Genomic DNA, 27,555 nt, shown 5'->3' on the forward strand with positions numbered 1-27,555 from the left:
GGTCGTATGTTAATTGTGAGGTAATACTAGTGTATGGTGGGAAGTCATGCAAGGAGAGACCTTTCTCGAAAGTACGGTCCCGATGTGGGATGCTTTTGTCAAAGCTTTCTATAGTGAGTTCGACTTGGATCGCATGCAAGGAAAGGATGATCGAGTTCTCGCATCTTCGACAAGATCATATGATCATAGCTCGGTGCGAGGTGAAGATCGTTGAGATGTTGAAGTATATGCCAAGAATGATTGGAGACCCTATGAATAGGGAAAAAAAGTTTCGAGATGAAGCGAGACCCAAGATTAAGGACGAAATGGTGTTATTGAACCTTAGGAGTTATGACGAACCGTATGGAACGATTTGATTGGTGGAAAGGAACTTGACTGGAGGGACAGTTGACTCTGGTTTCAATTGGTACCCTTTACTAGGAAAAGCCATCATATTAGGAAAAAGGGTCAATGATAGGAAGAAGGTATACTATTCCGTCCAATCGAAGGAATGCTATGAAAAAGCCGATATGCAATTCTAAGAGTAAATGTCGACCTTATAGGGGAGGAGCATAGAATAACTACTAACCCTTTTATAGGAACTTGTCTTGAATGTGGTCAATTTGACCATCAAGTGAAAACAATTTGAGTTGACTCCGCTAGGATAGAGTGATGGTGGTCGTAGAATATCTTGATTTTAGTTAGTCGTGACTAGTCGAGATGAGAAGAATTTTTTATTAAATTCGGCTGATGAATATGGAGTTTTAATAAGGTGACTGACACTTCTATGGATTGTGTAAGCCAAAACTTATATGGTACTTTGATGGTTTTGATTATCGACTTTTGTTGATTTAAGAACTCCTCGTATGGATGGAGGATTAGCTAGAAGTTACGATTGCCATTTGGATTATTATCAACCAAGTTCGAGGACATGGTTTAGTAACCAACGGATGGAATGAACGACGCGTTCGGAAAACAAAGACTTAACTTGAAATCGTTGGAGATTGGTGATTAACAATGGTGGGGTTGGAATTGCGAGGATTTCTAACCATAGACTTTGAATTTATGGGGCACCCTAAGGAGTTTGAGTTATTGATTTTGTTAAGGACCCCGATTGGTGAGGTAGGTATTGCGAAGACATCTCGAGATATCGATATGTTGTGGGATTGGCAAAGAGTTATCAACTATGGCTGTCAAAGACTTAGGATTCTTCTCCTCGTAGTGTGATCATTGGTGATGCCTTTAGGAAAGTCAATGAAATGGACATTCTTACTGAGATTGCGCATAGGGTAACCTTTGAGGAGAAAGTCAGCATTTATAACATGAAAATTTTATAAAATCTGACCGATAAGAAGCTAAGCAATGAGTATTGAGTAGTGCAGAAGATTTCAACCCCGACGTATTTTTAAGAAGAATGTTAGTTCTCAAAGTGTGTAGTTTCAAAAGTGCATGGCATTACATCTTGAATAGCAGATAGAAAGTGAATGGATTGGGATGCGTGGCCGAGTGATGCCATAGTACTCTATAGTATTGCCAATGAGTAGTACGGACCTCCCAATTTAAAACCATGTGAACTAGCTGGCAGACGACTTAATAAGGTCATGATGAAGTACGTCTTATCAAAACCCTTGGAACCCTAGGCAAGAATGTAAAACAATAGACTGTGGGGAATAAACGAAGGGAGTTGCGATGGCAAATCGTAAATAAATGATGTAATGAGACTTGCCAATTGACTACGTAAGTTGTTAGGATTGGTGATGATCAAGTATAAGGTTAAGATTGTGGGATGTGGCAATTGGGGAAAGACTAGCTATCGGAGTACGCAACGAAAGCATGGTGAAACTATAAAGTTGAGTAAGGCGATGACCATAGAGGTCTCCCTCATGTTAGTAGGAAATCTGATGAGGAGTCCATTGCAGCGACCATAGTACTAGTTCCATTAGCATAAGAACACATCCGAACTTAAGGAAATGTTACTCGGGAATTGACATGAAGAAGGGATTTCGCTTGGTATGAGTATGACGTCTCAAGACTTAGAGCCAATCTGAACTTAGAACTTGGACTAATCGTAAGTGATGACTAAGTATCGAGGAAGGCTACCAAGATATTGGAGATATCCTTCAATCCGGATTATGGCTCGACTTGCCAATCGATTGTGTTGTGAATTGAGGTGACGACCTTGAATCAAACATGAATCGATATGGGTTGATCTTGCCCAGGCGTAGGTCGACCATAGGATCACCCTAAATTCGAGCGGGGATTGATGCGTAGCGCGATTTGCGACCTAACATTGATCGACAACCAAGTTGGCCATGAGTCCAATGGAGGGCGATTTGTACTAGAACCCCATACCAACCACCCACTATTTAGGATTAGCTACCCTAGTCTACGGGATGTGTTGCTGGAGAACTATCGACCGAGACGAACCAATCCCGCATCAATTTGAATTGGTCATGAGAGGTAATCTTGATAGTGTTCGACTGTACCATCGATCTAGAAACGGGTGATTCCAACCCTAGACCGAAATAGTGAAGGTGGCCCTTGACTTGTCGGTTAACCGTGAGCAAGCTTTGCTCGGTAAGATGGATAGTCCGATCTTTAGCTTGATTAGACACTAAGGATCAAGAAATCCCTAGATGTTTCATTGATTGACTAGTGACATATTCAAATCCTAAAGCGATGATAAAGAGATCAAACATTAGTTGATCCCGCCCATTTAAATAGAATGCCCAAATTGCCATTAGTGTTAGTCGAGAATGGCATCCATAGAAAAAGAAAAGAAAGTTGAGTTCAAGATACATCAGACCGTTTGAGATCTTGAGACGAATTGGGAAATCTGGCATATTATCTTATGTTGCCGTCAAGGCTTGTTTAGGTTTATAATGTGTTCCATGTCTTGGTATTAAAGAAGTACGAGCCCAACCCCATTCATGTGTTAAGCTACAAAGAAATCATGTTGAATGAGGGAGCATCGTATGTGGAATGCTCAGTCAGAATTATGGATAAGAAAGAGAAAGTGCTTCAGAACAAGAGGATTTCACTAATAAGAGTAGACTGGCAACACCATAGAATTGAAAAAGTGACACAAGGAAATGAGGAAGTTATATGACTCAACCTATTTGGATGGATTGTAGATATGGAATTGTGATAAGTACGTGCTAGAGGAGTAGACTTGGATCTGACTTGTAAATTGATGATTGCATTATGGGTTTTGTGCAAGGTCGGGATAAGGATTAATGAAAATCCAGTATTGTATATCGAGCAAAAAGAACGTTATGAGAAATGGCCATTCTTATATTTTGAAGAGTCAGAACCGTAGTTAAAATTGGGGGACAAAATTTCCTAAGTTGAGGAGAGTTGTGATGCCCTGGAAATTCAACCTCTTTTCTATAATAGAATATAGATTATGGATTGTCTGTGAATTCCAGTTTGTTGTTTGAGATTGAATTTCCAAGGATTAGATAATGGACATTGAGAATTTCCCCGAATCGTCAATCAAATTAGTTTAGAGTTCAATCGATTGATCGTCTCGTCTTAGGATAGAAATTCCTAGACTTAGGCTTTCTTCTAACTCCATTGGTTTAGGTTTGGACAAGAATACCCTTCCTAGATTGCCAATTGACTCAAATTACCCTTCGGTCAATAGTGTACCAAAATGCCCTTGACATTTCGAGAAATTACATAATTGCCCCTAGTCCCTATCAAGGCATTAATTAAGGTGGACCCTGCGTTATCTCTAGAGCTCTCTCAAATCAACATGGTCGGCTATCCTTATCTCCTTGTCCCCCAAACCGCCTAGCCCAACCGACCTCCCCCTCTATATCTCTCTTCTTCGCGCGCTCTCTCCTTCGCGATTTTCTACGCGGGCTCGAGAAGAAATCGCTCATTTGAGCTCATCCAAAGGCCAAATCGAGCTTTGTTTATTCCTACGCAATTGTAAGATCAAGGGCTACTCACATCTGAAGGCTTTTTGTTGAATAAACTCACCAAAATGGTCCATGACAGCCTGAGAAGCCGACCGCCCCAATAAGCTCAAATGAGAAATTTCTTCGCGGCATGCACCAACCACCAACATCACTCCAAGATGTCCCTCTACCATCCTTCAATACCACCCTAGCCCCATCGACCGCCGAACCAGCTAGAGAAGTCCCGCAAACCCCTGCTGCCGCCCCTATTTTGTTGGTGTCTCTCAATCTATTTTGTCAAAAACGAAGCTCGTTCTTGTGGCAAACGGTCTTGACACCACCACATATCTTCCATGCCCCCGATCAACCCCCAAACTCGAAGGCTGTACACCGCGCCATGGAAACCATCCATTCGGTTTTGGTTTGAAGAACGGAGGCCGTTGCTGGACTCCGTACGCTACTGCTCTTGCTCGGACACGTCGGGGACCCCGCTAAACCTTCTTAGACCATCATTGAACCGTTTGGTTGCCCATAGAAGTCCGTAGAGGCCCAAACCGCCTCGAACGGGTCTTGATTATGAGCTATAGTAATCATTGATTGGAATTGACGTCATTTGCTCACCAAATCGCAGCCAAGAACTTGAGAGCTCGCCGGAGACCGACGTGACCGTTCCAAGCTCATCTAACCGTGAGTTGACTTCTAATCCCTAGCTAAGTTGTTAATTGCATTTGGAATTAGCGGAATTGTGTTTCCTAGGCATTTAAGTAGATTGATTAGGAATAGGTTAGGCTAGGTTTTGGTTAGGCTAAATGATCTTGTTTGAGAAGAACATTTGGTTGTGATAATCTGTGATTGAATTGTTGGATTCATGATCACCCTTATGAGAAAGAAGTTGGTTCTCAAAATGTCTATATTTGGGTTTTGTTATCATATTGCCCTATCGTGTGAATTGCTTGAAAAGTCTCGTCCGAGTGATTATGTGCCTTGTTCTACTAAAGATCAATTGGATGATTGTTTGAGTGTCGTTGATCCTGTATGTTCTTGTTGGACTTCGTGATTGGCATTGTGCATTCATATGACCTCGAATGTCTCAAATGCATGTTTTAGCATGAAAATGACCAAGGGCCAAGTCTTTAAACATGATTGTGTGAGCATCCGTCTAAATTGATAGCTAAGAATGAAATGGTTACAAGATGAGTTGATTGGTTATATGATGGAATGATGATGCGTGGCCTGGCGAGCTCATATCGTACCTACGGCATGAACCACACGACTCGTCGGTTGCCCGACTTCTTGTGTTGTGTCATGGGTCGTCGGATGCCGGTCGCAGCTTGTGACAGACCGATGCTCCTTAATGGAATGCCTACTTGAGGTATTATGTTACCACTTGTAGTTGCAGTCGCTGAGAGGATATGGGACAATGCCTGGTTTACTAGATGAAGACTACAACATTGTGTTGTATGGATCGTATTAACAGATTTCGGCATTGTGTTGTGTGGATCTATTCACATTAATCAAGCAAATCATCATTAATAACTGGACTTCGTGTGGTGTCCAATGTGTGAATGATGTTGAGCTGCATTATAGGTATTTGAGAACTTGATCCTTGATTTGGATTGACACGATTATACATTGCACCCATGTTGCATTACATGTGATGTCCTGGCAGATAAGTTGCTTGTGGTTGACCTACTTGTATCCCATAATATGTGATTGATCAATAGGATGTTCTAGACGAATCAACGCCTTAGTTGGGCTTAGGCATTGACTTACTAAGATTTATATCTCACCCCATCGTTGATAAACTTTTCAGGTTCGAGTTGATGGAGCTAGTAGTTCTTGTGGAACTATCAAAGCGAGGGTGACGTAGACCTTATTTGGAGTAGATACGAAGTTTAACCTTACCCCGCCTCAAAGCATGAGGCTGATTAGTTTATTATCCTGATTGGGTAATGACATGTCTGTAAACGAAATGATGTTTTTGAATTGAAGTGTTTCTTGCTTTTCTATCCCTATCTTATTTATTGTCTGAGAGTATTAAGCATTTTCGCTTGCATAATAAAGTATCGTGGATCAATAGTAAGCCTGGGACGCTATCCTTTATGATCCGAGGGATGATTTGAAATGGATGCCGCGTACCCGGGGGTTGGGGCGTGCCAATTTGTAATGCTGGGGGATGCCTCTAAGCTGCTGGACTTCATCCGCTCAATAATATTTACATTTTCAACCAAAAGAAAGAAAGATAGAAAGAAGGCCAAAGACTTCTAGAGAAGGCGGAGAGTAGAGTATACTATATCTTTCTTTGATAGAAGATTATCCTCATTCACAAGCTCAATGAATGATGGGTAGACAAAACCCATTACATACCCAAAAACTTGGTACTGCCCAGCTAACACAAACATCCTGAATGGACCATTTGAAGACTGCATATGCCCTAAATGTCCCAACGTCGCAGCGGTAAATGAGCAGCTTAATCGATTTTCTCCCCTCTATGATCACAAAGCCAATTCTGCTACAAGCTGAAGGGACTTATGTCGATCCTTCCGTCAGCACAAGTAGAAATCGCTTCTCTTTCCTTCAGCAGACTAGAGACTTCCAACTCTTACGGCATGCACAACAAATTTTATCACCCTTTCAGTCCTTGGAGTGATGCTATTATGAATTTTCTCTTTTTAAGAAGCTTTACTCGTTTTTACTAGGTTTTGTTCTAAACGAACCGATTTCATCATCGGGTTACATGCTTTGTTTTTACTTTTCCAATATATAAAGTGCGGATTTAACTTATCATTGTGTCTCTCCTCATTCATCGTTCTTTCACTTTCTATATAATCAAATTACATAGAACACTGATGACTAATTGGACAGAAAACACTAAAAGTGAAGAACATGTAAACTTGATTGTATGTCTTGACATCCCTTCGGCCTACTTCTGTTATTTACGATTATTTTACTTTAGATAGGGTAAAAACGTACAAACAAATAACAAAAACTTGAAGAAGAAAAAATTATTAAAAGTGGACAAAATTTTGTGTTATATGCTGGGCTACCCTTCTGACCTACATTGACTTTTATGACCTTTCTTTCTTTTCTTTTCTTTATTTTTTTTTAACTTTTTATAGAAAACACATATACACTACTAACAAATTGAAGAGAGAAGATCAAAGCATATGATTATATGCTTGGCCACCTGTTCGGCATATATTTGTTACTTTCTATAAAGCAAAGGTTCATAGAGCACCAATACCAAATTGAAGAGAAAACACCAAAATTTGAGAAAAAGTGAATTCAATTAAATATATCGCAGCCCGTTTATCCTTCATTAATCCTTGTTTTATTTGCCAGGTGCTCCCATTGGCTTGCTTATGTGAGAAAAATTAAATTTCATTTAGATTTCATACTCTAAATGATCGAGCATTCCGTAACCGGTAGATTTATGATTACCAAATAAAATCGGAAGGCGAAGCAGATGTTCTTCAAGAATGAGCCCCCAATAACAAGAAAAAAAAATTCATATACTAGACAAGCAAAAGAAAATGATTGAGAAGTCAACAGTATCAAGTGGCCACTTCCTATGTAATATCCTTTTTTACCACTTCCACTATTGGTTATCAGTCGATTCTCATCTCTTCTAACAAAGAAAATCCAAATGTCCATGACTTTTCATCGTCGCAATCACCCGTATTTCGTAGGAATTCGATAAAAAAATTCCACGGACATCTCAAATAAAACAGATCCCTAATCACAAATGGCCGGTGGTTCATCTCTTGCCTCGGATATCAAGCACCTCACAATGTGACAATCCTTTCATATAATAAAGAAGTTAAGTTAGAAAAAGATTGCAAGAATTGCAGAGATCTGATCCGATTGCCATGCAATTCTAGAAGTCGAAGCATTATCAGAAATCTAAAACATTGTCCGTTCCATTATATTCGAATAAGTCGTATCTTGATCGGATCAATAAAGAGAGTTGAGGTTATAGTTAAAGCTGCTAGTTGATACCAAGCATGATGATGAAAGAGCTAAACGAAATGTGCTCTTTTTGTACATATGTCTGTAAAGTACTTTCCTAGACTTCAAGATACGAAAACAAGCAAAAATGCCAATTCAAATAAAAGAATAACTTCAATTGATAGTTGTTAATTCGTCAATCATTATAGACAGGACTAACAAAAACATAGTATAAGGGATGTGGAAAAATAGATCAATTAATCATTTGTAATAGCGATTCATCCGTTATGTTCGAATGAAGGGATTTATTAGACAATTATCGAGTACACTAGTATTGTAGTAATCAAATAATAAGAAATTTGAGTTATAGAAAATAATAATAAGCTATTAGAACCCAGGTAGTACTTTTTTTTTTCTTTTGATCTTTTTTCAATCCTATCGAATCTATTTTCGATTTAAGAATAAAGAGTGACCCTACAACAATAACACCTCTTTCTCCCTTGACATTTTAGATACTATGTGGATGAGCCTACTACTGAATTTAATGAGTGAAAATGAAATTATATAAAGCATAAATAAAAAAGGTATTGCACGACTAGATTGTAAGACTAGTAACTCCTATAATTTTTCATTTTATTTTCTAGGTTCTACATTTTTTCCCACGTTTACTAGAAATGAAAATTGTCTTTTCATGTCATAAAAATTCGCTCCCTCACAACTAGTCCCAGAAAGAACCTTCTATGTGCATCACCAATTTTTATTATTCCAATTCTATTTTGCTTTTTTTCTCTATTTTTCTTTCAAATACTATCTACCCCTTTTACTTTTTACTCTACGAATAAAAGAGCCCTCTTAAAATGAAAAATTACTATGACAAAAAATATCAGAACGAAAACTTTTCTACAGTTTAAGCTTATAGTTTTGAAACATAGACTTTCCAATTTCGAATTGAATTTAATTGTGGAAAAAATGGAGAGAAATAAATCTTATAGAATTTGGAGAAATTGGATATTGAATAGTACATGCATGATTCTACATTGACAAGCAACAAGAAAATAATAAAGAAATTTTATTTGTCACTTCATTTCCATACCGATTGAAATTTCTTTGCTATGTCGGAAAAGGGTAATCATACTAATTCAGTATATTCGAAAAACACCTTGGGTACAATATTAAACAGTCTAGCAAGGATGGACATTCATTGAATTTCCATTTACATATATATATCATTTTTTATGGAATCGAACCCTTCTTTAACTATACAAGAATATGTGGAGCTCCGAAGGTTTGGAAGCACATGAGAATGTTCTTTCGTTCGTATCATTACCAGTATTCGAAATTGTGTTATACATAGCATTACTATACCTTCCCCATTCATTGAGGATTGGTTATCCGTCAGCATAGGTTTGGCCAATGACATGTTTGGAAGCCCCCGTCCACGCAAATATTTTCTACGGAATCCTTAAGGAATTCTATTGATAGTGGTCGTTTTGACCCTATGGGACAATTCGATGAGTTTAGTAATTTTAGAGAATCTATAGACCATCGATAGAACTTATCAAATTTTTTACGGTGCGATGATTAGTTGCTCACAGACTAGTTGCACGTATTATTTCCTTTCGAGGGTCAATATCAGCAATTCAATCCACTCAACGATAAATCCAATGCAAATTGTAGAGCTACGGCACAATCGAGACTGAACAAACAAAATGTTGAATAGAATCATACCAGCCTCTTCTTTGAGTTATTACTCACCTTTGTACTTGCTGTTTTATTTTCACATTATTTCTTCAATTAAGAGAAGAAAAATAAGAAGTTTCCCTAACCCATTCGGAAGGATCACATCTCACAATTATCGGGAAAAGAACACTAGAAGTGCCATAACTTTTGTATGGCGTTCACTTGAGTGCCATAACTTTCAAAACGTTCACTTAAGTGCCATAACTTTTAAAAATCATTCACTTGAGTGCCATGTTGACGTGGCAACCGGAAAAGCTGACGTGGCAGTCGGAAAAGTTACTGTAGACGCTGGAAAAGTTGCTGTAGTACGCCGGAAAGGCGACGTGGTACGCTGAAAAGCCGACGTGGCATGCCGGAAAAGTTCTTGTAGCACTCAAGTGAACGATTTTGCTCCGACGTAGCACTCAAGTGAACGATTTTTGAAAGTTATGGCACTTAAGTGAACGTTTTGAAAGTTATGGCACTCAAGTGAACGCCATACACAAGTTATGGCACTCGATGAAAGAAATGGGGGAGGGAAGCGACATAAATGGAAACTACTGGAACGATTTCTCTTTGGATAATAGATTCTGCAAGAGGAATTCTTGTGATTGGTTTAATAGCAATTTCATTTGTGGTTCATACTCCAAGTTAACGGTAAGATGAACTCATGAAGACATTAAAGCTTAAACCCTTGCCTTCTTAAGTTGAACTCTTATATGATTTTATTATTTTAAATAAAAAAATAAACTAACTTTTTTCAATTTTGAAAAAAGCACTTCAACTTTTCTGAAAATGTTTTCGTAAACTTCATTAGTTGATTTAGAAAATCTCTTATTGGACAATAGTATCTTATCAGTCTTTCAAAGTTAGAAGAAAGAAAGAATCACTCAATTTTATTTTCCTGAATGACACGATTACAATAGATATTTACGTCGATAAGATATAACGCAAGGCAAATCCTTTTGGAATAAATGCTTACTCTACTCGATTTATTATCTCATCAAAGTTTTTTTTTTCTAAGCTCTATTTTATGAAAGAACTTACCATGAATACCATAACTTGTGTACAGCGTTCACTTAAGTGCCATAACTTTCAAAACGTTCACTTAAGTGCCATAACTTTCAAAAATCATTCATTTGAGTGCCACGTCGGTGCAAAATCATTCACTTGAGTACTATAACAACTTTTCCGGCATGCCACGTCAACTTTCCGGCTTACCACGTCATCTTTCCGGCGAGCCACATCAGCTTTTCGGCGAGCCATGTCAGCTTTTCGGCTGCCACGTCAGCTTTTCCGGCATCCACGTCAACATAGCACTCAACTGAACGATTTTTGAAAGTTATGCTATTTAAGTAAACGTTTTGAAAGTTTTGGCGGTCAAGTGAGCCCCGTACAAAAGTTATGGCACTTCTAGTGTACTTTTCCCTCTATTTTTCGCTTGTTTGCTGCTTTATATATGTGTATGCAATAGATATAAGAAAGGATTCTGATAAACTTGGAAAAAAAATATATACTAAGGATAGTAATCTCTTACGAACGGGATCAAAAGCCCTTTGTTATGCAGGCATAAGAAGGAAATGCAGAGAAATCATTTCTTGTGTCGAAGAAAAGACTAAGAAGAAGAGACATAATCCTTCAATTTTTATTCTCCACTTACTCATCTTATGTTCAGTATCCAGTAAAATTTTAGATTTTATGCTAACTTTATTCTATTAGAATTGGAAAAAGAAAAAGAAAAAGCTGATCAATTCTATGACATTTGAATATCACAAGAGTTACCTAGTGTTTAACCTTAGGCTCTACAGCTTTTCGCACATGCAATACTGCACTTTCCAATGCTTCTCTTATTATACTACGTATTTGCTTCAATCTTCATCTTCTTATCCGTACCTTGAGATTCTGATTCTGAGCATTGTGAACCCAAGTTCGAGTACTGAGTGTGAGCTCTTTTAGAAGGAGCATGCGGATTGGCGTCCTTTTTCACTAGCCAGGGAAATAGTTCAGTCTCAGTCTCTCTCGAGCGTTTTGCATTGGCACAAAATCAATTTCTTCTCTTTGCTTCTGCGTGGCTTTTAGTTTTTCTGCTTGACCATTGCTTATGATATATCCTGCCACTGCGTGAGTCAAATCGATCCGGAACAACGGCTTGAATTCATGAGACAAAGGCACAATCATTATCCCTAATCTGTCCCGCGAAATGAACAGCCTTTCTGTCTATGATTTGTCAAACACAATTCACGAGATAATGCAGCTAGACTTATCCAAGCGGACAACTTGAGAACATAAACCAAACAGTCAGCTCCTTTTTTCAACATAAACCAAATTGCTTGGTTACACCAGTTATCGAGTTTGCTTCCGCTCATCCGGAGAGAGAGCCTGTTTTTGCTGGGAGAAATCGACTGTGGGGCACTCAACAAGCACTCACAAAGGAACTTTGTTCACACAAGGAAGAGGAGATGAAAGGTGGCTTTTCAATATACTGTATTCACAATCGATTCACCCACACTGAAATGGTTACAAGACACCCCTATTTATAGGTTTAAAATACGACTCTTGATCTACACTAGATACATGAACAAACATGATGTATATACATAGCATTTACTACGCATCGAAATACAAAAAGACTCTAGAAACACTCAACTAATAAAGATAGGTCTCGGTACATGCACAAGCTGGTACATGCGTCTTGGAAGTTGATATACATGAATTTGGTTTAATTTCTAACACTCCCCCTTAAACCAAATTCTCTTCCGTCGATCATTCCAAGTAAACTTCTGAATTTCCGAAACACTTCGATCTTGAGAGGTTTCGTAAAAATATCTGCGACTTGATCACCGGTCTTCACGTGCACAACTTCGATTTGTTTGTCGCTGACTTGTTCTCGAATAAAATGATATTGAATGTCGATATGTTTGCTCCTCTCATGAAAAACTGGATTCTTTGCCAAAGCAATGGCAGAAACATTATCGACAAAAATTTCCGTTGCATCCTTTTGCTCCATATGAATTTCTTTTAGCAACTTTCTCAACCATATCATATGACACACACACGATGATGCAGCAACATACTCCGCTTCACATGTCGACAGAGTAACACTGGATTGCTTCTTTGATGACCATGTAAAAGCGGTTTCACCCAGATAAAATACAAAACCCGTAGTGCTCTTTCGGTCATCGACATCTCCCCCATATTCACTATCTGAATAACCTACGAGTTGGAATAGTTCAGACTGATAATAATACAAGCCAAGAGAGATAGTACCTTTGATGTACCGAAGTATCCTCTTTGCTGCTTTAAGATGAGATGTCTTCGGATTCTCCATCTATCGACTCACAATTCCGACACTGTACATGATATCTGGTCCGGTACAAGTCAAATACCTCAAGCTTCCAATCAAGCTTCTATAATATGTTGAATCAACATCGACACCTTCATCGAACTTCGACAGTTTTGCACCACAATCCATCGGAGTATTAACCGCAGTGCAATTTTTCATGTTGAATTTCTCAAGGATATTTTCAGCATATCCTTTCTGGGAAATAAAAATCCCATCTGCATTTTGCTTTACTTCGATACCCAGAAAATAATTCATGAGACCATTATCTGTCATCTCAAACTCTTTCACCATCAACGCTTTAAAAGTGTCGAACAATCCGAAATTATTTACTGTGAAGACAAGATCATCAACGTATAAACATGCCAATAAAACATCACCTTTCTCGTGCTTCAAGTAGAGAGCATGTTCGTACGGACATTGTTCGAAGCCATTCGCCTTGAAATAAGCATCGATTCTGGAGTTCCAAGCTCTTGGAGCTTGCTTAAGCCCATACAAGGCTTTTTTCAATCTCAGCACTTTGTCTTCATGACCTTTCACAATAAACCCCTCGGGTTGTTTGACATAAATTTCTTCTTCAAGAACACCATTCGGGAATGCTGATTTGACATCCATTTGATATATGGGCCACTGATTTTGAGCTGCACTGGAAATCATTAGTCGGATGGTTTCCATTCGGATGACAGGTGCAAATACCTCATCATAGTCGATCCCGGCTTTACGCTTGTAGCCCTTTGCGACTAGTCCGGCTTATAACGAGTGACTTCTTCTTTCTCGTTCTTCTTGGCCTTATACACCCATTTGACATCGATCGCCTTTTTGTCCTTCGGAAGATCTGCGAGTTCCCATGTTTGATTCTTTTCGATGGCTTCTATTTCTTCATCCATGGCTTTTCTCCATTTTTCTTCTTTAGCAGCTTCATCGAAAATAAGTGGTTCACAATCTGCGAGAAGACATACAAGATGGAGTTCTTCGGTGGTTTCATAAAGTTCAGATAATCTTCTCGATCTTGGTGCTATCGGTTCATCAACACCATTTGAAGAAGTTGACGAGGATGAACTTGGACTTGAAAATGATGTTGGAAAGGAAGATGAAGGATTCGATGAGTTGTTTTCTATTTCGACGGAATCACGTCCCATTTCGACGGAATCACTACGAGCGGATTCGACGACTTGTCGATTGTCTTCCCACAAAGCATCTTCATCGAACTTCACATCTCTGCTTACATAAACTTTCAAAGTAACAGGATCAAACAATTTGTAAGCTTTCGATGAGGAATCATACCCGATAAAAATAAGCTTCTTGCTCTTATCTTCTAGCTTCGATCTTTTCAGGTCGGGTATGTGAGCATAAGCAATGCTCCCGAAAATTCTCAAGTGAGAAACCGTAGGTTTTCTCTCGGTCCATGCTTCTTCGGGAGTAACACCATCGAGTCCTTGCGTGGGACATCGATTTTGCAGATAAGTTGCACATCCGACGGCTTTAGCCCAAAGCTCCTTTGACAAATTTTTGCTTTTCAACATACTACGAACCATGTCGAGAATGGTTCTGTTCTTTCGCTCGCCCACACCATTTTGTTGTGGAGAGTACGGCGCCGTTAAGAAATGTCGAATACCATGGTAATCACAGAATTGATTGAATTCTCCAGAAGTAAATTCTCCTCCACGGTCGGTTCTTAAAGACTTGATAAAATAACCACTCTCCTTTTCAACCATTTTCTTGAAGTGCTTAAACGTATCAAACACTTCCGATTTTTCTTTCAAGAAAAACACCCAAGTCTTTCGAGTAAAATCATCAATAAACGTAACAAAGTATCGATGATTACCATATGAGCGAGAAGTGATCGGACCACATACATCGGAATGAATCAACTCTAGTGGCTTCTTCGCTCGATACGTCGACTCCTTCGGAAAGCTGGTTCTGGAATGCTTGCCAATAACACATCCTTCACATAATTGATCGGGATGATCAATATGCGGTAAGCCATACACCATCTTCTTGCGAGAAAGCATATTGAGTCCGCCGAAATTGAGATGGCCGAACCTCAAGTGCCATAGCCACGAAGGATTGTCTACACATGCTTGAAGGCATGTAGACATTTCATCTTTGATGTTCGGAGTGAACATCCTATTCTTCGACATCGTTACATTCGCAATCAACTTATTATTGCGATCTCTCAACATAAGACATAGATTTTTCATCTGGACAGTAAATCCTTTCTCAAGAAGCTGTCCCAAACTCAAAATATTGCTCGACATCTTCGGCACATAATACACATTAGTAATAAAGCGACGTGTTTCATTCTTCGGATGAATTAGAATCGTACCTTTCCCTTCGACGAGAATTTGGGAATTATCACCGAACGAGACTTTTCCTTTTCTTGTCTCATCCATTTGGACGAATATCTCCTTTCGACCGTACATGTGGTTACTTGCTCCAGTGTCCAAGTACCACGTATCATTTTTTTCATCAGCATTTTCTTTAAATGCCAGCATAAGAACTTGATCACCATCATTCACCAACTTCGCCTTTTCATTTGCTGCCGCACTTTCTTTCTGCCAACACTCATAAGCATAATGGCCACATTTATTACAACGATAACATCAAACCTTTGATTTATCATACCGTGCATTTGTGTTTCTTCCTCTTCCACGAGCACTTCTTTGATTATGAAAGCACTCATTGCTTCGGGCGAAACTTCCTCTGCTTCGTCCACAGCCTCTTCCTTGGAAACCGCCTCTACCGCGTCCTTGTTCACGATCTTGATTGACCCATCGAGTTTGCACGGGGTCACTTCTTTGTCCTTTGTCATCTCGGATAGTCAATCGAGATTGGAATAATTCCTCCACTGGCTCGGACTTGTTTCTTTTCAGTCTTTCTTCATGGGCTTGTAACGAACCCATGAGTTCATCGACCGTCATAGAATCGACATCTTTTGATTCCTCGATAGCGACGACGATGTGGTCGAACTTCTTATCCAATGACCGCAGGATTTTTTCGACAACACGAACATCATGAACATCTTCGCCATTCCTTTTCATCTGATTCACAATAGCTAAAACTCTTGTGAAATAATCAGAAATCAACTCAGATTCTTTCATACGAATTACCTCGAATTTGCCTCTCAAAGTTTGAAGACGAATCTTCTTTACTTTCTCAACACCTTGGTGCGTAGTTTGAAGAATCTCCCATGCCTCCTTGGATGTAGTAGCATTTGAGAATTTTTCGAACATGGAATCATCCAAGGCTTGAAAGATGATTGACAACGCAAGTTGATCTTTCGAACGAGTCTTCTCCAATGCATTCCTCCGAGTTTGAGTCAACGCAACATCTTCATCCGGCTCATCATAGCCATTTTTGACGAGATCCCACACACTATGAGCGCCGAGTATGGCTTTCATTCTGGAAGCCCACTTGCCATAGTTTTCTTTGGTGAGGACTGGATACTGAAAAGGAAGATTGCTTGTTGATGCCATAATCACGAAACCGTGAAGCTCTAATACCAATCTGTTGGGAGAAATCGGCTGTGGGGCACTCAACAAGCACTCACAAAGGAACTTTGTTCACACAAGGAAGAGGAGACGAAAGGTGGCTTTTCAATATCTTGTATTCACAATCGATTCACCCACACTGAAATGGTTACAAGACACCCCTATTTATAGGTTTAAAATACGACTCTTGATCTACACTAGATACATGAACAGACATGATGTATATACATAGCATTTACTACGCATCGAAATACAAAAAGACTCTTGAAACACTCAACTAATAAAGATAGGTCTCGGTACATGCACAAGCTGGTACATGCGTCTTGGAAATTGATATACATGAATTTGGTTTAATTTCTAACAGTTTTAGACCAAAGTAAATTCCTAATGCACAAGAAGTGCTGGTAAAGTAAATCCCAATACCAAAGAAATGCTTCTTTGGAGATTGCAGCGACTATCTACACAGCAATTTGGTGCATATATAATACAAATGCAACTTTACTTGACAGTCATTGACCGAAGGATTAAGATATTGACCTCGCAAGCCACTAAAAATTTTCGTCTCTTTTTCTCTATACTATACCGGGAGATTAAGCGTAATTCCTGAAATGAATCGTAACTAGTATGGTTCAAGTGGGAGTTTCCCAAAAAGTAAAAAGAATGACAACTATTAATCACCCTCCGCTTAGCAACATGCTATTATCCGAATAAGGAGTGATAAAATTCTTTTTTGGTAGTAAACGAATGGGCTAAGTGTGACGCCCTGGAAATTCGGAATCGTAATTTGCTCTGAATTAAATAAAAGGAAGAATTATTATTGAATTCCAGGTGATAAAATTTTAGATCGTAAGGAATTAAGAGACGAATTTTGGACGATTCTCGAAATTTCGTTCGGTTTCGATTGGGTCTCGAAATCGTAGTCATCGCAACTTAAGATTTTTAATCCTCGCGCCTAAGCCTTTTTCGGAACGAGCCTAGCCCGTGAAAATCCAAATTTTATTCTCGGTTGTTGAGCCAAAAATCCGATCAGTCCTAATTCATCAAAAGACCGTTTCGCCCTCATATATTATGCATGTGAGACAAAAAAAATTTAAACTTGATGAAACCCGTGGGCCCCACCTCAGTCAAATCCCACCTACCAATCAAATCTAGTCAACTCTCCCTCTCTCTCTCTCTCTCTCTCTCTCTCTCTCTCTCTCTCCTATACATTGCACGACATCCACCTCTTGCACACCTCCTCCTCCTCCTCCTGCAATTGTTTTGTGCGACCACGGCCCCAAGTTGCCACCACCACCACCGACCACCAGCCTCCTGCATGCGCGCCTGCTCACCGCCACCCGGCGGTCATCAGCTGTCGTGAGCCACTGTTAGGCGTTGAAACAGACTCGAAGATGCCCCTCGCCTGTTTCGGACCCCGAGAGCTGCCGACATTGCACCGGTCGTCGAGGCCACTCCCAACCACCACCAGCCACCGTGCCGTCGTCCTCCACCCTCACCACAGCCCCCTTGACCCCATCCTGCCGCCTATTCCCCGCCGTAACCGTCGGAAAGGCCAGCAACCTCTGTTTGGGTTATGGTGCTCTATTTCACGCCAAGCCGCCGTTCCGTCTCTATTCCAGCCCTCTCCGCCTAGCTCTACCGGTCTCCAGCCACCGCAAGCAACCACCATCGACCCCTCACCATTCCCCAAGGCCACCGGAAGCCAATCCTCGCTTGTGGAGTTTGGATTGAACCTCGGCTAGCCTTCCATGTTTTGAACCGGTGTCCCCTATTTTGCGCCGCGGTTACGTCTGCTGTCGCTCGGTCACCTCCGACCGTCCGCTGCCGCCACCGACGCTACTTGCAACTTCCCCGAAAACCCATCGACCTTGGCCAACCTTTTCCCCAGCCTTGAACCACCCGAAACCCCCAGCCCCCAAAATCCCCGTCCCTTGTTCTAGCCGCCCCTGTTCCGTCACTATTCACCACTGGCCGCCACTATTCCGGCCAACTCCAGCTACCGCCCGCCACCCTTGGGTCTCGTGCCGCTACCTCGAGGTGTCGCCAAGTCCTCCGGACCCTCCTTGACCGAGTTGGAAGCCCAAAGCTCGGGTTGATCGCGAATCGCCATTAGTCGTCGCCGATCATCATCGCCGGGCGGGGCTGAGTTCGTGTCATCGCCGCTCGACTTGAGACCGTCCGAGCTAGTTAAAATTGTGAGTTAGCCCCTAACTCTCGAATAGGAGGCTAATTGCGTTCAGAATTAAATTAATTAGCTAATTATGGTATTTAGGTAGATTAATTACGGTCGGGCTAAATAGAAATGTGGTTTAGGCTAAATGACCATAATTAGTTAAGATTAGTCGATTAGCTAGGTTGTCTATGGCTAATTGTTAATTAGAATTGATTGAATTGAGTAATTGGATTGATTGATCGTGAGCGAGCGACAGGTTAGAGACAAAAGTGCGATTGGCTATCAATTGGAATTAAAATTATAATTAAAAATTGACTGGCCGCAATTGATTAATTGGTTCTTAAATTATTGGATGTGCATGCCAGAATTGACTGTTGATTACCGTAGAGGTCCGATTAGAGGTTAATCACCCCAAATTGCTTGACTTGTCGGTCGATAAAATTGTGCATTCATATGACCATGTATGAGATCAAATTGCATGATTTTGCACAAAAACAGCCTTGGGCCAAGTATTTGAACATGCGAGTGTAAGCATTCGACCTAATTCAAAGAAATGAACTGGCTAGATGTCGAAGTGCTTGAGTGGTCACATAATGGGATAATTCCGACAACCATTGTCTTCTAGTTGGTCGGTCCCGGCAATCATTATCGTTTGGTTGCTGGATGCACGTCGCCCATTGTCTTCCGATCGTTCGTTTGCCGGTCGTAGCTTGTAAAGGACCGGAACCTTTTAAGGACTCCTGTTAGCTCCATGTCGTGTCGACAATCATTGTTTTCTGGTTGGTCGAGCGGAGTTACATGGACTATCAGAAGCCGTCGCCGGAAGTAAAGGACGATGCCCGGTCCTGCTAGGAAAGCACCAACGAACTAGTGTGCTGGACCTATGGACCGTTACTAATAATAAATGGACTACGTATGGTGTCCTGTGCATGCAAGTGCTATGATGCTTTGCCAATGGATTAATCTGGTTTGATTGATTTGATTGTTGAGTCGGGTCTCCATCACATTACGTGTGCCCTGGAGGGTAAGCTTGCATGTGGTTGCAAGTGTCCAATTTCGAAGTCCGATTCGCGATCAATCTCAATTAATTGAAATTTCAGCGTATCTCAAACTAACAAGCGGCTTTTAGGAGTTACGCATATCAACCCGTGATTAATATCACATTTAAGAATTTCTCGAGCCATGACGACTTTGGTTGTCATTCAATTGCGAGGGTCAATCACTAGTCCCGATGGACATGATCGTTAAAAAATAATGTAGGGACATTCGGAACCCATAGGAGGTCAAACGGAGTCACCCGTGATCCAAGCATAAGGTATTACCCAAATCGTTCCTTAACCATTCTAGGATCGGCCTATATTGGTCCAAAATATTCCCTCGACAATTTTCATAACCAAAGAGTCAATCCAAGATCAAGTTCTTAGGTCAACGTACTTGATTTTCCTAGCTAGCCATTCTCATTTGGTTAGTCTACTCAAGAGGGATCAATTCCGAGTGGGATTCAACTGAAATACATCAATGAGACATTTCATTCATTCTGAACTTCAAAAGTGAGTCGAAATATAGGATGTCACAGCAGCGACTATCTACACAGCAATTTGATGCATATATAATACAAATGCAACTTTACTCGACAGTCATTGACCGAAGGATTAAGATATTGACCTCGCAAGCACACTAAAAGTTTTCGTCTCTTTTTCTCTATACTATACCCGGAGATTAAGTGTAATTCCTGAAATGAATCGTAACTAGTATGGTTCAAGTGGGAGTTTCCCAAAAAGTAAAAAGAATGACAACTGTTAATCACCCTCTGCTTAGCAACATGCTATTATCTGAATAAGGAGTGATAAAGTTCTTTCTTGGTGGTAAATGAATGGGCTAAGGGCATAATTCTGTGTCATGTTGCAGATATTCTCCATAAAGCTACCGTTTCTGATCTGCACCAGCACAATAACCCTGGCCGGCCCGTTTAGTGATGGTCTGATCAACATGTCAGTACATTTAATATGTGAACGACATTGATAGTGTTGAAATAATATCCCAATTCCGTCCCCGACATCAGATTGTAGGCCTGGAGGCCTGGCCTAAGTGGGTTTTTCTTTTTTTTTTATTTGGGGGGAAGAGGGGCGGGGGGCGGCATAGCCCAAAAGAATTTATCCTGCAAATCTGTTATGTACTCGAGTATTTTTCCAGTGAATTTGTCACGTGTTTGGGTTGTAATTTCATCTATGAGGAAGATTAAGCCCGCTAGAAACCACTCAAACAGGATTCCGTGTCATTCCTCTATCTTACTCACCATGGATAGGGAAGTCATAAAATACTTAATTAGGCGTAACACTGGGGTTAGCAAACACTTCAGATGTTAAGCAATTACAAATCTATCATATCACTTGATTGTAATTAATTCTTTCGATCGCTCTCCATGTGGAAGGACCTATTTCTGGTTGTTGAAGTTGCCCCCACCAAAAAAAAAAAAGAAAAAAAGGGAAAAAAGAAAAAAGCTAAAAAAGCTCATGCTATCTGGTTGTTAAATGCGGCAAATAACTAACACCTGTTGAAAATTGAAAAAAGAACACGTATCAAGGAAATATCACCTTCTGAAAATTTTAAAAAAGAACATGTCTCAATTATAGTTGATCATATTTTCAGAGCACAATTTATGACTTTTTAGCACGTGCTCCATGACAATCTTCAACATTTATATGATAGATCAATAAAAAGAAAGCCAGATAGAATGGAGTTTGGTTGGTTGGACAAAGTCCTCACAAAGTTGCACAAAAATTTGCATGTGTGTTAGCCATAACTTGTACCCGCATTAGAGTATAATATAGGCCAAAACTTAATAAACACGTAAGAGGAAGAGAGGAAAGAGATATGCACATATATCATAATCGAATGAGATATGTACAAAGAATCAAGAAAATATACTAATTCTCTCTAACATAAAGAAATAACATAATTATCTCTAACAAATGGTGTATTATATCGGGCTATATCTTCCTCCAATCATGTTTCTGATTCGTGAAATTTTTTTTGATGTTTGTAACAGCCAATTAGAGATATGAATGGTGGAAACTTTCCCCAAGAGAAGAGAGAGAAAGACATGAACCAATCTTTTTAATCTGATTATTAAAATGAAAAAAAAAAAACTAACCAAGTCCTTTATCTTTGTCTGTTGTATTTAATATTCAACTAGAGGTCCGCAGGTGATAAACTACGAATAACGACCCAAAAGTCAATTGGAGGACTTAGATGTTACTAACCACCATAGGAATAGCTATACTCCTGTGTTCTGAAACACAGTTTGGTGATTTGATTTTTAATTTTCTGTTAGATCAATGTTAATATTAGTGGATATTACTAATTGGATCACATTTTTCTTAATAACTAGTTCTTTTTTTTTTTTAGACTTAATCACTAGTTCGAACTAGATTTCTATTGACGAACTTCAAAATTGGAAATCGTCATATTCAGTTGAGGGTTATCCAATTTTCCTGAAATTCAAGCTTCTTATATCCCTAATTATCTCTGACCCCCCACAACAACGAAAAAAAATCCCTAATTGTCGTTCTTAAAAATTTGACGTGCGGATGGGAGTTATCCAATTGCCCAGATTTCAAGCTTTTCAAATCCTGGTGATCAATTTTGCCGATGTATTGACTACTGCGTCTTGGAAACAGCGTCTCATTGAAACGAAACACTCCTTCTTCGTCTAACACAGCTTCTTTATCGGATCCTTGAGCACCGTGCCTTCATTCATCGCTGCATCTTCATCAACTTCAAGTTAAGGTAATGCTATAATGTCTTTTGAGTAGAGCGAGTAGTCCGTAGATATTGAGCAAGACATGAATTTGATTTCACATTCACTTCTTGCATGTATTGAATATTTTGTAGACGTGGCCATCGTCCGAAAGATAGTTTTCTATTTTTACCTTGAGTGTCGTAAGTATTTGCAACAACTAAAATGATTGATCTAATGTGGCATCTGCAGAATCGAGGGAAACTTACGCAAGTGCACATGGCTACCGGAGAAATACAATTACCTACGGAAGTGCAGGGTGACGAATTGGACGAACAACACCTACTAGATAATGTATGTCGTGGGGGTATTTTGTTCTTAATTATGCATATCTATACTGCGATATAGCCAATATTATACTTTGAGTTTTACTATCAATAAACCGATTTTTCTTAATTGAATTGCAATATGTTAGTGAATTGAATGTTGCCTTCATGATTAGGAGATTGGAAATATTTGTCTATGGAATTATGTAACTTGAGATGACCCAAATTATGCTTCATGAAGTATCTGGGTGTATGATAGATGATACATCACTTTCTTGAATGCGTTGGCTTGCCCTCTCAAATTAGAGGGATCCAAGAGATCCATTATGCATGCATGCCGAGTTCACATTTAAAATTGAAGAAGTATCACTAGAAAAGCATTATTAGGACTTCTGAGATATGTTCATGCAGCTTCATGAATGGAATGGCGGTAGCCTTGAGGAATATAGCTCTGGATGGGCAGCGTTGATTGTGTAACTAGACTTGTGAATATAACAAAAGACGACCTTTGTGCGAACACTATGAGAAAAATTATCGACTATGAAAGAGTAGTAAATTTTTCAGACACGTTATACGGCGCCGATTGACTTACACAAGATATCAATTGATTTACTTTGCAGATTTTGCCTAGTGATTCTATTGTCAGCCGCAATGTCCTACCACCGGCGACTGAGGTCTCTGCTCCTCCGGCAAACCCGCGCAGGAACTGCTACTCCTTAAAATGTGCAATCGGAGCCTCCGTCATCACCCTTTTTCTTGGATTTAGTTAGTCCCCTCTCTGTCTCTCTCTACATCAAATGTTGTGAAGCGTGAGACGACTCACCCCGTGATCGTGCATGATGTTTGGATTCCACTAAAGCATATATCTTGGAGAATAATTCTCCATACAGTGATGATAAATCTTGCAACTTATCTGTTGAAAAAAAAAAAAATTAGATTGCACCTTAATATTTGTACTTTCTCTGCTAGCTCTTTAGTGGTAAAACTCATAGTTCTATTGCATAAAGTTCATTTGTAACTCATAGGAAAAGGAAATAAAAAGAAAGGAATACTTAATTTCGGATAATAGCATCCATTTTTTTAAGCCAAGCAAGTCAATATAGGAAAAGTTAAACGCACATAAATAACATAGGGCATAATTTTTTTCCAATTCTTTATATATGACTACGATTTATGTTGAACATTGTGATGATATATAACATTATTTTTTTTCTTTATTTTGACAGACATAGGAGTGATGAGTGATGCGGCGGCGTATATAAAGAAGGACAAGAGGATAACCGATAACCAGGTTGACACGCTGGCGGGTTACCTATATTGGCTCTCAATCCTCGGGTCTTTCATCGCGGGGGGGATCTCCGACCGGATTGGCCGCCACTCCACGATCATGTGGACGGGGGGTTTCTTCTCCATCGGGACCCTCCTCATGGGCTTGGCCTACAACAATGCCTTAATCACGGTGGGACGCATTGTAAACCAGGTCAGCATCGGCTCGGCCCTCGCGATCGCCCCCGTGTACATCGCTGAGATCTCCCCTGACTCCTCCCGCGGCTCTCTCACCTCATTACCTGAGGTACTTACTCATTTGTTTAGCATGTTTTTCGTTTGTTTATTTCTTATCAGATTTTGGTCTTTCTTCATGTTTCACGGGCATTCTTTTTGTCACGGGAAAAATTAAAGCTAGGGAGGTGATTTGCTTTTTTATGCGTCGTTTCGTTTGTTCAGGTGGCCATCAACTTTGGCACCTTGTTCGGCTACCTATGCAACTATTTTATATCCAAGCTCAAGAGCAGGCGGCATTTCTTGGTCGGCCTAGGGGCAATCTCGCCGTTCCTGGTCACCATCGGGGTCTTCACCATGCCGGAGTCCCCCCGATGGCTGGTCATGCAAGGCCGCTCAGGCGACGCTAACGACATCCTAGAAAGGACGTACAACTCCCAGCATGAGGCCAGCCGCCGGCTCGCCGAGATCGAGGAGGCTGTCGGCAACATGCAGAGAACCGGGAGGGGCGTTTGGCGGGAACTTTGGCTCCATCGGTCTCCGTTTGTTTGGCACATGATCATATGCGTCCTTGGGATCAACATAATCCAACAGGCCTTAGGTATTGATATTATCTTGCTATATAGCAATCGCATTTTCGAGAAGGCCGGCGTCACCTCTTCCAACGAAAAGCTCTTCTGGACCATCATAGTCCACATTGTGAAAGCAACGTTCTTCCTCATCGCCACGGGCTACCTTGACAAGGTCGGACGGAAGAAGTTGTTGCTAGGAAGCATCAGCGCCACAACTGTCATGCTCGCTGCCCTCGGAATTTGCCTCAACATCATCAGCGATGCCAACAACATCATCGGCGACGCCAACAAGAGCCACGAGGAGCATAATTGGGCGGTGGCCTATTGTATCCCTTTGTTGTTGTTATACGTGGCATCCGTCTCTAGCGGGGTTGGGCCGATTGCTTCAGTGTATAGCGCGGAGATATTCCCATTGAGGCTCCGTGCGCAGGGATATGCAGTGGGCATCATCGCGAACCAAGTGACGGGTTTAGCATTGTCAACAATATTCTTAAAGGATTACCATGCGACCACCGCCGTCTTCTCGTTCATGGTGTGTGGGTTCTTCGCATTCGCCTTTGTGTACTTTATAATGCCGGAGACAGAGGGGCGGGCACTGGAGGATATATGGAAGCTTTTTGTTGAGTACTTCGTGCGGAGGTCTACGGCGGGGGAGAGAGAACGGCAAAGGGACATCGGAGCAGTAGAGGCAGCGGCGATGGAGTTGCAAAGGAACGTCGAAGCGATGGAGGCAGGGACGAGGTCTACAGCAGGGGACATAGAGCTGCAAAGGAATACCGAAGCGGCAGAGGCAGCGGCAAGAGTAGACACTGAGGCTTCACCTTAGTGCATGTGCAACTCATAATGTTATGTTTTCCCGAACTAGCTAAGTAGTGATGAGTTGGTGCAAGTTAGTATTTGTCATGCTTTTATTTGCTGTTTATCTTCTTGTTTAGGGTCTTGATCTTTTCTGAACGCCTTGTTTATTTTAGCATGATATCCGATAATGTTGATGTCCGTTGTCATCAAGGTAGGCACCACAGTGAAGACGTTACGAAAGTAATGGCAGAAGGAATCTAGTTCAATTTGTGGCCTTCCGTCGGGTTTTTCTGATGTATGAAGTAATCGTGCACGTGAAGTACCGCCGAACACCCATCCAGGTAAGCGTTTGATCAGTATCATAGTAAGCACTAATCTCACTGACGTGCATCAAAGTGTCAAATCAAAGGAAGGGGGCTTGGTTGTTGTAGCACTTTCATTGGTTTCTTATTCTTGCAAGCGATCTCGTTTTGAACGGGGAGGAAAGTTTACATTTGCCATTGCAGTGGGGATTCTCTCTCCTCCTTTTTTTTGAAAGTTGAATACGCCCCTGCTCGCATATTCGTTTAATACCCTCAAGTAAAGAGTAATATCCAGCATCCGATTATAGCTTATAATTGCATAGCAATCCCAAAAATTAAGAAAGTTGCATATGTTTTCTCCACATATGAAGTTTCTCTACAACAGGTCATTTAAGAATGTTTTTCAGAAAAACACAGAAGAGTAATCCATTATAATGAAGAAATTCGGGGTCTCCTACATTTGAATTTGCATCCATTCGGTTCAGAGTGTGCTTTGTCCTCCATTAAGGTTTCCTCGATCATAGTTATAAGGTGTCGATTGTTTGAGAAAATTTGAAAGATGCTCGATTATCGGGGAAACGTTGGCACACATGAAACTTGGTGCTGTTTCTTTGCTGCAAATCTAATTTCAAGAAACCATTTTCTTGCCATGAATAGATCATAAATGCAATGCAAGATCATTTTTGAATGCATTCAGACTGTCATCTATTTTTGAGGGTCGTGGCCAGTTTCCCGAGTAAGATCGAAAGAGTCCCAATTATTCCAAATAGAGAATCGGGAGAGAGTAACGAGGAAAAGAGATAGAAAAAAGAAGTCGGCACCTTGAAAAGAGGGTTCCACAGTCGCATCAAATCTGGCTGTGAGCCTTCCAATCCGACTGAACCGCGGACTTCTTCGAGCACTTGTCGCACTTCCACTTCTTCTCCCCGTGCTTCCTGCACTTAGATGGCCGAGCGCCCTCGACGGATCGTGGTGCACGCACGTCTCCTCCGGACGTATGTACACTTTCCTTCAGACCAGCTTCTTGTTCGTCCTCTGCTTCAGCTTCCAGGGGAGATTGTGAAGCTGCAAGTTCTGGTCTCTCTGTAAGCCCTTGTTGCATATGCTGCAGACGAACCGGTTTGTCGCCATGAGCGATTTCGGCAATAGAGCAATCACTTCGGCATCCGGGTCTGCTGCGGTTTCGCAGAGAAAGTAAAGCAAACAAAAGGTCGAATTCCCATCAGCGCATAATTCACAGAAACTTTCCAAGTCAGGATTACAATGTAATGACGGGAAATGTGCTGTATCCACCGCCCTTGTCTGATTAAATGCGGGTCATATTCACGTCCACCTATCTAATCTGAAGAGCTGAAGAAGGAATCCTCTCACTCAATTTCTTTCTTCTGTTTCAGAAAGTTGGAAAGGTCCTGCTTGTTTGTCGGCACAACCGCGCATCGTGCACACCAAGTTCATCAATTTGGATATGTGGGTTAACGGCAGAAGGAAAACTGTCACGCCCGCTCGCATCATCCCTACCATCTCGCCTTGACAGTCAATCGCACGTTCATCTCTAACCTATCGCTCGCTCGTGATCAATCAATTATAATCATCAATTAGCCACAGACAACATCGCTAATCGACTAACTTAACTAATTACGGTCATTTAGCCTAAGCTACATTTCTATCTAATCCGATCGGAATTAAACTATCTAAATATCCTAATTAGCTAATTAATCTAATTCCGAACGTAATTAACGTCCTAATTGAGAGTTAGGGGTTAA

At 40.7% G+C, this 27,555-nt stretch overlaps 1 protein-coding gene across 1 annotated transcript; it reads left to right on the forward strand.

Moving 5' to 3' along the window:
* The first annotated feature begins 23,857 nt into the window (after window positions 1-23,857).
* LOC115728245 (polyol transporter 5-like) lies at window positions 23,858-25,518 on the forward strand. Its single transcript, XM_030658587.2, has 2 exons — window positions 23,858-24,193; window positions 24,346-25,518. Exons 1-2 carry the CDS (start codon window positions 23,858-23,860, stop codon window positions 25,516-25,518), a joined length of 1,509 nt encoding a protein of 502 aa, XP_030514447.2.
* Window positions 25,519-27,555: the final 2,037 nt, after the last annotated feature.

The sequence above is a fragment of the Rhodamnia argentea genome, chromosome 11 (genome assembly GCF_020921035.1).
Source record: "Rhodamnia argentea isolate NSW1041297 chromosome 11, ASM2092103v1, whole genome shotgun sequence".
Taxonomy (NCBI): Eukaryota; Viridiplantae; Streptophyta; class Magnoliopsida; order Myrtales; family Myrtaceae; genus Rhodamnia; species Rhodamnia argentea.